The sequence below is a fragment of the Lathamus discolor genome, chromosome 5 (genome assembly GCF_037157495.1).
Source record: "Lathamus discolor isolate bLatDis1 chromosome 5, bLatDis1.hap1, whole genome shotgun sequence".
Taxonomy (NCBI): domain Eukaryota; kingdom Metazoa; phylum Chordata; class Aves; order Psittaciformes; family Psittacidae; genus Lathamus; species Lathamus discolor.
In genome coordinates this window covers 84436020-84447700 of record NC_088888.1, presented here as the reverse complement: position 1 = coordinate 84447700, position 11681 = coordinate 84436020, and the positions used below count along the sequence as shown (strand labels likewise).

The following is an 11681-nucleotide window of genomic DNA, read 5'->3' as shown; positions in this document are numbered from 1 at the left end:
ACTGTAGAAATTCATTACTACTCCACCAAGAAGCCCCCCTAAGAGTGGTTGACCAGGATAAGTAGTATTGAATTGAAATTGGCAGAGCATTTAACAACTGAATTCAGACCTGGATGGGGTAAACCTCAGTGCACTGCCTTTCTTTTGCCTCAGTATTACTGGATTGAAGAGTTGCTGCTTCTTGTTAGGAGGTTCATTTCATTTCCCATTGCTCCCAACTTCATACGTCCAAGCACTGAGAATTTCACGTGGAGTATAGTGAAGTAGACTTCCGTTTCTCTACATCACTTCTGTATTAGAATTTTTTTAAATCCTTTCATAATCTTGTTGCATGTTTATCTAAATCAATATGGCCCGAATGAACCGCCCAGCTCCTGTGGAAATCACCTACAAGAACATGAGATTCCTAATCACACACAATCCAACCAATGCAACCTTAAACAAATTTATAGAGGTAAGGCCAGAACAAAGTTCTTATTGGTGTATTTTTTTTAATGTCTGAACAGCATGCTGTATTGACAGTTTCCTCCTTTACTAGTTGATAACAGATGTGGAAGCCATATGAAGAGGTATGACACTATTTGTGTACTGACCTTTTTCAAATACTGATGCCATGATCCAGAGACCTACAGATAAATCTATTCACAAAAACATACCTCTGAAAGTGAAGCAAAGAAATAATTATACCGTATAGTATGTTGTACATTGGTTAGGTCTGAAAACAGGAATTATCTGGCAGAGTTATATGTAGAATGATACAAAAGTAGGCTAGTGATAAGAATTCACTTTTAGATTAACTTAAAGTAGCGTAACATTTCTCTGCACCAATTGTGTAGTGATTAAAAAGAGAGTAATTAACTATGCATGTGGATCAGAAGCTTAGGAACAAATAACAGGATGGCAATATGCTTTCATGACTCTAGTATAGCTTAAGAGAATCCTCTGAGTGTCACAGTGAAATTTGTGGTGGTAGGCTTGCTCTGCATCCTGAGCTGCTGAAGCTACTGTAAGTATTTTGGCACATGCTGCAATTGTTTACTGACCAAAGCTAGGTTCCTTTTCATATATTGCTAGTATCTGAGTAAATCATCTGAACCTTGAATCTAGCATGTTGGAGCTATAAGCAGCCCAGTTAAAGTGGATGTATATATTGTAACAACAGGTTCCTCCAAAGTTACCTCCTGGTAAGGTCTGGGCTTGTAATGCAGTCTTTTGTCCAGTGTGGGATAATTTACAAGAAACAGAGTGAGATAACATTTGCTTGCCTTTATACTGTCACTACTAAGTCAAAGATGCTTAGGCTACATTTCAGTCATTTCAGTGACAGCTACAGTGACAATGATGGGTTGCTGCAAGGAGAATGAAGAGTGGTTGCCTTTTTTTTTTTTTTGGTATTATTAAGGGTAATAGCAAAATGAAAAGCAAAATTTTATTATTCTTTAGTTACAGTAACTCAGGAACTGAGACAATGTATTGTCCTGTGCTCTTAACAGTAGCAGGTTTTATAAGACTGTTCTAAATAGAAGGAGAGGAGGGGAAGATCTAATCCTCATATAAAAATGCTTTTAGTGAAGTATGTAGCTTTGCAAACCGGGAAACATCCTGTTACTTTAAAAGGAATTATCTTTTTGGAGATAGACTACTTATTTAATCAGTATTTATCTGGATATGATTTTAAAAGAAAAAGGTCTGATCCAGCGTAACAAACCTTAATCTTCAGATCTGTTTGCAGCAACAGGTTAAAGGTCTCTGGCATTATCACACAGGTTTTTGGTTATTTCAGCTGTCTGTATTCCTCACAGGGTAGCAAGAATGTCTGTGAGTTTACTTACTGAATATTTTGAAGCATTGTTAAGCTAACCAACAGAAAATTCAGTCCTAAGTGAAGTCAGTTTACTCTTAAAACAGTTTGTTTTTGTTTGTTTGTTTGGTGGTGGTGTGTTGTTTTGTTTTGTTTTTGTTTGGTTTGTTTTTTATTTATTTATAATTCCCTAGGAACTTAAGAAATACGGTGTTACCACAGTGGTAAGAGTGTGTGAAGCTACTTACGACACTGCTCCGGTGGAAAAAGAAGGCATTCAGGTTTTGGTAAGTAGTGTAGGAGCAGACTTTAAAACCAACCCACTCCTTCACCCCACCTCAAAAAGTATTTTCTGTTGACACCACCTTATTAGCTCTGCAAATGTGTTCCAGCAGCTGATGGAGCCAAAAGCAGTACAGACATTTTCTCTTGTCAGGAAAAAATAGCCAGGTTTAAGCAAAATAATTTGCTCAATGAAAATTGATTGAAAGGACTATATTCCTAATATTGCTATAGTTATACTACTAGAAAATGTAAGCTCGAGTGGCTCCCTTAGCTGTTAGCTCTTTTTTCTGTTGTTCCCCACACACTGTGTATGCACACAGCATACACCATAAAGAGTTCTATGCTTACATATTTATATATGTCATCCTGTATTCTAGGATTGGCCCTTTGATGACGGTGCACCACCATCTAACCAGATTGTTGATGATTGGCTAAACCTCCTTAAAGTTAAATTTCGTGAGGAGCCTGGTTGTTGTATTGCTGTACACTGTGTTGCTGGTCTTGGAAGGTGGGTGAAGTTTTAAAGAACTGTTGAATTGCCATGCCTGGTCAGACTTGTTAAGATCAAGTACAAAAGTTTACTTGAGGCGAATGTGAAATAGTCACATACCAAGTACTGGAATGAACTCACAGTTAAAAGTCATTCAGATGGCAAGGAAATGGTTGCAAGTACATATTAGAGGATTTTAATTAATAGATGATGCTATTATCACAGCTCTTTCACAAAAACTGCTGGATGAAGTAAACAAGTATAGTCTTGTAGCAAGCATACTGATGAGCGTCCCATTGATATTATGTCTTGCTAGGCTGTCTTGATCCTAATGGCTGTGGTTTTTACTAAGTTTTCTCTTCATCCCCATTTCAGCAGTATTGTCAGCCTCCTTGTACTGAGGGTATTGTAACCACTAGCCACAAAAAAGAGGGGTGTTCTGGCACATCATGACAAACTTTTATCTACTACCTTTTTGGGGGATGAAAAGCATTTTCCAAAGTCCCAAAGCTTTGTTTCAATTTCAGCCTCAGTTGTGAGAACATAATGGTTTTGCTGCTATTGTTCTAGACTACATGAAAATAGATGTGTTAAAAAAGCAGTAGCCATATTCTAGCCATGGATTTCAGCATATCCAGTATAAAATGAAGGTTTCTGGTCTTGCTGTCCATAAGCCTGGCTTATCCATTGTTTGTGTTATGGCTTCACATTAACAAATTTGACTGTAGTGGTGAATGCTACCAAAAGAAGTCCCTTCAGCTGCTTAAAATGGGATCTGCTGGGCTTTCGTCAAAATTAGGCAGTTGATTGGTTGCAGATCCTAGCTTTTTATCATGCTGGATTTTTCTTTGTGGGTTGGTTTTGTTTTGTTTTGTTTTTTGCTTTATTTTCGGGTTTTTGGTTTGGTTTTGGCTTTTTTGGTGGGTTTTTTTCCTTTTTTTTTAATCCCTGAACATACGAGACAACTTAAGCTTGCTATGAGGTGCACAAGTCTATTATTAGCTTGTGGCATGAGGGTTTGTCTTGATTTTTTTTATTTTTTTTTTTTTTAAAGCCATGAACTGCTAATGTATTTGAGTTTGATTCGTGTCAAGCTTTTCTGACTGAAAACTGTGTTCTGTCAGAAGAATAATACTGTGGCAAACAAGGAAATCCTTGGGCGTGTGCAGCACCCTGTGGATTGCATCTGTTCCTAAAACTTGTAACTAGTTCTAGGACTTGTTGGTTCTTGTTGCTCTGGGGTCCTCACTGCTTCTAAGGAGGCTTGTTTATGGGAATAGAAGCCTATATGCAACTCTTGCTCACTATCAATTTGGTTTGAAAAAAAATGGGCAAATACTACTTCCATTTTATTCCTGCTGTCCTCTCCTATACCTGAAGTTAGATGACCAAAGCTCAGGTTAATTTAAACCCCATTTTTACATGAGGATTGGTAGCTCAAATGGATGGTATAATGGCTAAGTTAATGTAAAAAATCACTCAATCAGGAGGACTGTGTGGATGAAGCCCTCTACAGACGGGTAGGAGGAGCCTCAGTCTTGCAGGCCCTCATTTTCATGGGGGACTTCAACCAACCCGGTATCTGTTGGAGGGATGGTATGGCCTGGCACAGGCAACCCAGAAGATTCCTCAGTTGTGTGGAGGACAACTTCCTCTTGCAAGTGATAGAGGAGCCAATGAGGAGAGGTGCCATGCTTGACCTTGTGCTCACCAACAAGGAGGGGCTGGTCAGGATGGATGGACCACTCAGTGGATAAAGAACTGGCTGGATGACTGTACGCAGAGAGTTGTGGTCAACAGCTCAATGTCCAGTTGGAGATGGGTAATGAGTGGTATCCCTCGGGGATCGATGTTGGGACTGATCCTGTTCAACATCTTTGTTGCCGACATGGACAGTGGGATTGAGTGTGCCCTCAGCAAGTTTGCCGATGACACCAAGCTCTGTGGTTTGGTTGATATGCTGGAGGGAAGGAATGCCATCCAGAGGGACCTTGACACGCTTGTGAGGTGGGCTGATGCCAGCCTTATGAAGTTCAACCATGACAAGTGCAAGGTCCTACACCTGGGTCGGGGCAATCCCAGTCACAGCTCCAGGTTGGGCAGAGAAGAGATTCAGAGCAGCCCTGCGGAGAAGGACTTGGGCGTGTTGGTCGATGAGAAAATGAACATGAGCCAGCTTCAGTGTGTGCTCGCAGCCCAGAAAGCCAACCGTATCCTGGGCCGCATCAAAAGGAGCGTGACCAGCAGGTCGAAGGAGGTGATCCTGCCCCTCTACTCTGCTCTTGAGAGACCTCACCTGGAGTATTGTGTGCAGTTCTGGTGTCCTCAACATAAAAAAGGCATGGAACTGCTGGAGCAAGTCCAGAGGAGAGCCACAGGGATGGATAATCAGGGGGCTAGGGCACTTCGCATACGAAGATAGGCTGAGAAAGTTGAGGCTGTTCAGCCTGGAGAAGAGAAGGCTGCGTGGAGACCTCATAGCAGCCTTCCAGTATCTGAAGGGGGCCTATAGGGATGCCAGAGAGGTACTCTTTATCAGAGACAGTAGCAATAGGACAAGGGGTAAGGGGTTTAAATTTCAGCAGGAGAAGTTCCGTTTAGATGTAAGGAAGAAGTTCTTTCCTGTTAGGGTGGTGAGACACTGGAATGGGTTGCCCAGGGAATTTGTGAATGCTCCATCCCTGGCAGTGTTCAAGGCCAGGTTGGACAGAGCCTTGGGTGAGATGGTTTAGTGTGAGGTGTCCCCTGCCCATGGTAGGGGGTTTGGAACTAGATCTTAAGGTCCTTTCAACCCCTAACCATTCTATGAAACATGGCTTCTGCATGTCTTTTTTGCTTCCTCAGGGGAGAAATATCAGATACACAGAAGGACAGAAAAGAGAACTGGGGGAAGTTAACTCTTTGCTAAATATGTACTGGCAAATGCTGAACTGATGTTGGGTTTGGTTTGTTTATTTTTTGTTGTTGTTTTTTTAACCAGAGCTCCAGTCTTAGTTGCCCTTGCACTGATAGAATGTGGAATGAAGTATGAAGATGCAGTGCAATTCATAAGACAGTAAGTATGAAGCTAATATCTAGCTGTTTCCAAGATTTAACATACTGATGTATCCTTGGGCACTAAAGCAAAGCAAATTCTGAGTACTGTTCTTGTCTTACACTCTTAAGATATTTAGTATGTCTGAACATTTTAACACACATGCTGCATATAGGCAGTGTTGTAAGACTTTGCTTGTGTGGTGGGTTTTTCTCTTGTTTCTGTGGAAACCAGAATCGGGAAGTAATCATTTGAGCAAGATTTTTTTTTATTTTTTATTTTTTTAATCTAAATATGACTTTTAACAGCTAACCTTCAGTTAGATCTGCAGGGTTACCTTTGTGCATATGAGAGTCAGAACACCTTTGAAATTTAGGTTCTGTCTAATAGCTTGAGCCTAGTAATTCATATTTGTGGATCCTTTCTTCTGTATTACATCAAAGTGTGCTAAACAGTTCTTCCTAGTGTGTTTTTGTTTTGTTGGGGGTTTTTTTTCTGCTATTCTACTGCAGAAAAATATTTCCTTGTTTTTTTTTTAATAAAGGTATGTATGTTGGATGAGAACAGTTGTAGTCTCGGTGCCTTAATTTTGCATATATTTAATTAACTATATTTATAAGAAGCTGCAGATCATATAAACTGTACCAAAATACTTGCATAATTGCTAGGCCTTTAAAGAATTAAATTTGGTATGTATGTCTTAGTAGGCTGGTGTATATAAAGTGAGAAATAAGCCTGGTACATATTCCAAACACTCAACAAATATGTACACTTTCTCACATAATTTTGGTTTGCAGAAACCAAGAAAGATCAATTTCTGTTAAGCTTTTATTATGGGGAATTACAGTGTTTATAATATATACTTTAATACTGCAGTACTCTCCATAATTATTTAAAGAGATTGCATAACTTCAGATTCAAGACCCCCATATCATGTCTGCTTTCTAGCTTCCTTCTGAAGTTCCTTCTAAGAATATTAATGTAAGATCATTGGCTTGTGTATATCAGAGGCTAAAACACTGTCTAAAATGCTGTGTACTCCTTTGAGCATGCAGTTCAGTGAGGTATTTGTGAAAGAAAGCTACCACCCTCTTTCCTGGCACTTTTAATTATCCGTATTTTAGTTACAGTCTTAATGGTGGGGGTTTTTTTAAGGGACCTAAAAATATTTTTCTCTGGTTGGTGATATTATTTAACTGGACAGTAGATTAATGTTCTGTTAAAAATATTTTTTCCCCTCCTCTAGGAAGCGGCGTGGAGCTTTTAACAGCAAGCAACTTCTATACTTGGAGAAATATCGTCCCAAGATGCGTCTGCGCTTTAAAGACTCCAACGGTCACCGAAATAATTGTTGTATTCAGTAAAGCTCAACAGCCTATAGTACTTCTTTGGGAATAAAGGATGAAAACTAGAATTAAGCAGACTGCATGCCAAAGACATCAGTCTGATACTTTTTTTTAGTAGCAAAGGAAGCTTCCTTAGGAGTATTTAGTAGGCTGAAGGCTTAGTAGAAATGCAACTTCTATGTTTAGATAAATATCCATCTGTTTGGAGACCCAGTAAATGTTTTTGCTGTACCCTGTTTCTGAGCTGTCTCCTTGTTCATTAACTACCGGTTCAAATAACCTTTAATCATGCCATTGAGTCTTTACCACATAGTCTCAACTACTAAAAATTGGGGTACTAAAAGAAATCAATTTGTAGAGAGATTAGGTGCCAAAATACCCAGCATATCAGCTACATGTTTTTCCTTATAAATGAGCATAGTTCTGATGATGTGAGAACTACCAGCTTACCTGGACCCTTATTATCTTTTTTTTTTTTTTTTTTTTCTACAGTCATTTCAATATTTAAGAATATGGCCTCTAAGGTAGTCTTGCCTGCTCACTGTATGTTTTGTCTCCCACAATCGCACTAGAATTACCAGGATTTGCACAGTCTTGTCTTTTTAATACTATGAATTACAGTGACTTTTTACCCCAGCATCTGTACTTTTCTGTTACGTGAACCTCTCCATTTTACGATCATTACTCTCTGGTTACTCATGTAGAAAATCTTTTAAATTGTACAGAAGCACACAAGTCTTTAATGTCTCCAGACAAAAAGCCTTACAGTAAAATTAATGTCGGCACTTCATGTGCAACTTAACAGAGGGCCTGAAAATGTTGGGAGGGGCTATTTAATATTTCTAGTAAAATGTTGCCTTTGTCTTGTGCAGGAAGTATAGAATATGCCCTTTACTTTAGTAAATATTTTTTTAAAACGTAGAAATGCTTTGTTATTGTAGCTAAAAATTCTTAATCAGAAAATTTCTGAAAAATCTTGTAGTTTCTTTTAACTGTACCTATTGGAAGTTGTTTACCAACTATTGCTTTGTTGAAAGTGTGATTTCTTTTTTTTTTTTCTTTTTTCTTTTTTCTTTTTCTTCCTTGAGTTTCTGCTATGAACTGGGCAGACCTCTGTAATATTTTGTATGCCTTTCAAGCTGCGTAACTTAATATTTGGATACTTGATAATTTGTTTCATTATGTAATTGATAAAATGGTGATGTGTATTAATGTTAGTTCAACCATATATTTATACTGTCTTGGGAATGTGTGGTTATAGTTCTGTGGGAGAAATAATTTTGCCAGTGTTCACCAGCTTGTAAAACCTAGTGCGAGAGCTTAAACATCTAAATAAATACTGAAATGCACTTAAAAAGTTTGTTGAAATGCTCATGGCTTTCACTTTTTTGTGTGCTTTGTCTGCAATCTTGAGGTGCCTAAATTCAGAATTTATCCAGGCATCTGTTTTCTTTTAAATCTGGCCCTGAATGTCCCCTTGGCTGTAATGTTTGCTGTTTGTTTTACTCATAAATAAATGTGGACAAAAATTAATAGTAGAAAGTACAGTATTTCTTTATGTAGCTTATTTTTTAAATTCCCCACTACTAAAATAGTTGCTTACTGTTCTTGAAACTGTCTTTGCAGTAAATGCAGAAGCATGTGCACATCTGTAAAGCTTGGAGAACAATTTTATCGGTAGCCTTAAAAGGTAATTACAAAATAGTGAGATACAATGCTTCATTGTCAAGACTGAAGCTATATCCAGGCAGGAGATAGCCTAAGAATTATGTGAGCTAAGAGCTGTGTTTGAGTTTACGGTGATGACCAAACTTCCTGATGAGAACTGGAAGATGTTCTTAGTAACCTGAGGTGGTGATCATAAGCTCAGGTCAAAATTAACCTATGCTTAAAATTAACCTGTGGTTAAATATATGTTGTCTTTTTAAGCAGTGAGGTGGGATGTTATGTGCAATGCTAGCCTCAATGAGATTTGATGAAAGGTACAGTCTCATTATACTTTGAAATTCTGTATGATTTAAAATGCCTGAAACTGAATATAACTTAGCTTAGTCCACAAAGCAGCAAAACTCTTAAATAGTTCAGCTTTCCTTTGGAAGTCAAACTTGCTTTAAAGGATATTTTTATAAAGTAATACAGCTTTTGGCTGAGAAAATAAGGCCTTTCCTTTTGGAATGCTGTCCAAAATCATCAATGTTTCTGTTGTCAAAATGGACTAGACTTTAGCAAAGACATACCCTACAAAAATTCTGTAACGCAGAAGTACAGCAGGCTGATGTAAATACTGGTTTAACACAGATTAATATCCATGTTGAGTTACAAATATTCTCTTGGTCCCTCACGCAAGTAGGAAGAATCTGTAAAACAACTGCCAGTAAAAAATCTGGATTTTTTTTTACTATTTAAATATATCAGTGCAATTTCTGTACATCAGATTTTGTTGTGTTCTCCACAGGATTTACACTGGGAAGGAGGGTTGCATTTAGGTTAAGAACTCTAATATGACAGTGATGTGAACATGGTCCTTTGAACTCTTCAAACCCAAGAGTGTACTTGACTTGATTTCAGTAGTTTGAGACTTCTAAAGAGGAAATGCTTTTGTATACTGTGTCTGTTTAAAGCAAAGATGAAGTCAACTTCTGAACTATTCCCGCATTTAGACGTGAATCTCAAAAAGAAAATACCTCCTTTTTTGGTCTAACAACTGGTAGGTTTTAGGGACTAAAATGCTGACTACTCAAAACATGAAGATAAAATAGCAGATGGAAATATATAAATTAAATAAAAATCTATGTAATTTATATCAATTCACAAATAAAAGGGAAGAAGGTCTTAAATGGAATTACTGGCTCTTCAGGGTAAAGCCTGGCATGGAAGACATGCTCTAATGTTACGTCTAATTTTAGATGCTTAGAATGGCTATATAACTGTTTTGTCCTTTTTTCAAGAGTTATGTTGTGGCAGTACTTAATTACATTGTAGCACATTCTTGTCCTCTACTAGGCTATGTTTTGTGCTGTGGACCTAGTGGCTTGGGTGGGTATGGTTTGTAAATGGTGGTAGTATTATAGGATTCCTTAGCATGTAGTGGAAGATAAATACTTATGGGGAACAGGAGAGGAAGAGCATGATCTTACAAATACTGCAGCAGAAAACATAGGTTCCCTATACTGTTCTGTAATATAGTCTCTAATGCTGAGGAAAGATGGTAAAACAAGATATTCTGTTACTGGATATTGAAAATTAGGTATAAAGTTAAATGTGATTTTCTTGAATCTGATTCTCAAGTTCTGAGCTGTCAGTTTCAACTGAAGTCAGTAAATACTGTATTTATATATGAAACTATGTAGTATTGCATATTTCTGAACAGTCCTGAAGCATTTTAGACTGTGTACTCAGAACTAGTTAATGCTTCTAGCTGTTTACCTCTCTGGTCTTTGGTTTTCTGAGCATAAGAGTTCATTCATTCCAGTTACAGAATCATAGAATAGTTAGGGTTAGAAAGGACCATAAGATCATTTAGTTCCAAACCCCTGCCATGGGCAGGGTTGCCCCAGTTTTGGAGATAAGCAGTAATTTCTGAACTAATCAGACACATCTGTATAATTGCAGCAGAAACAGGAAAATGAGGAAAACGTGCAATTCCGTATTAAGTGTAAAACCTAGATTAGACTTAAGATCTTGTTTGGCCATAGGAGTGGTAGTAAAGCACTGCTCATTCATGTGAGCATTGTTCATCCTTACAAGTGAGATGGTGGGGGGGGGGAAGCTGTGTAATTAGATTTCAGTATCTGAGAAGGTCTGACTAAGGTTTCATAGATGACGTTACCTGTATAATTTTTAATATTTCGAATGTTTGAGTGTGTACTATTAACAGTTCTTTCAAGTATGTGCAACATTAAGTTAAATAGTAACTGAGAGATAGTATTCAGTATTTTGGGTTTGTTGGGATTTTGCATGAAGTATTTTCAGGAAGTATGGATGAAGTTGTCAAACTGGAGATCATAGTTAATCTACTTGGAACAATGTGTGTTTGGTGTTTTTTGTTGGTTTTGTTGTTGTTTGGGTTTTTTTTTGGTACACATTTGTATAATCCCACTGTAATAAAAAGAAGTTATACTTCTAGTTGAATTCACATTTTTAAATCAGGCTGAAAATTGGTGGGGTTTTTATTAGTTTGGACTCATCTAACAAATAGAGACTTACATATGAGTAGAGGCTTCCCTTACACTTAGTGAAAGGGATTTTGCACTTCTCAGGCAATTAATCATGTGCTGAGAGATATCTAAAATAGGCTAAAAGAAGAGCTCTCCAAAAGTAAGAGCATAGTCTGTAAAGAGAGCATGAGACAGCAAATTCAGTTTGTTATGTTGGGATCTACAAGTAGATCAAATCAATCTCGCCTTACTTAAGTCCAATAGTACAAAGTATCAGGTAAAGTATTGTGTATTTCTCTCAATGTACCTGAGAGATTACCTGCCCTTAATGTGTAATAAACATTGACAATTATAACCTGATTTGATTTTGATTGACTTAGATTTATGCTACAAATAATTAGGGCGAGCCCTTATTAGGCATTATTTTTCCTCTTGATAATCACCTGCATGAATGCTGCTAATTTTGACAGATATTGTTCTAATGCGTTCTGTCCTCAATACATTGATATTTAATTATCTCAATAACAACACAAGTTACTTATCGGTGGAAAACATCTTTGGAAGTTAA

The 11681-nt window shown here is 37.6% G+C and overlaps 1 protein-coding gene across 2 annotated transcripts; it reads left to right on the top strand.

Moving 5' to 3' along the window:
• Positions 1-7: 7 nt before the first annotated feature.
• PTP4A1 (protein tyrosine phosphatase 4A1) lies at positions 8-8489 on the top strand. 2 transcript variants are annotated; one of them, XM_065681465.1, is made up of 5 exons: positions 8-454; positions 1996-2088; positions 2464-2594; positions 5557-5631; positions 6857-8489. In XM_065681465.1, the coding sequence occupies exons 1-5, from the start codon at positions 350-352 to the stop codon at positions 6972-6974; spliced, it is 522 nt and encodes a 173-aa protein (XP_065537537.1). In that variant the 5' UTR covers positions 8-349; the 3' UTR covers positions 6975-8489. The 2 variants fall into 2 exon arrangements, with proteins under 2 accessions (XP_065537537.1, XP_065537538.1); XM_065681466.1 differs by having other exon boundaries at positions 339-454; positions 6861-8489.
• Positions 8490-11681: the final 3192 nt, after the last annotated feature.

What these genes read in the sequence shown, in the direction of transcription:
- PTP4A1 (XM_065681466.1), top strand. Translation starts at nt 350, where the DNA reads ATGGCCCGAATGAACCGCCCAGCTCCTGTGGAAATCACCTACAAGAAC. An exon ending in AAGAAGGCATTCAGGTTTTG is followed by an intron (nt 2,089 to 2,463) that starts GTAAGTAGTGTA and finishes CCTGTATTCTAG; the next exon opens with GATTGGCCCTTTGATGACGG. An exon ending in TGTGTTGCTGGTCTTGGAAG is followed by an intron (nt 2,595 to 5,556) that starts GTGGGTGAAGTT and finishes TTTTTTAACCAG; the next exon opens with AGCTCCAGTCTTAGTTGCCC.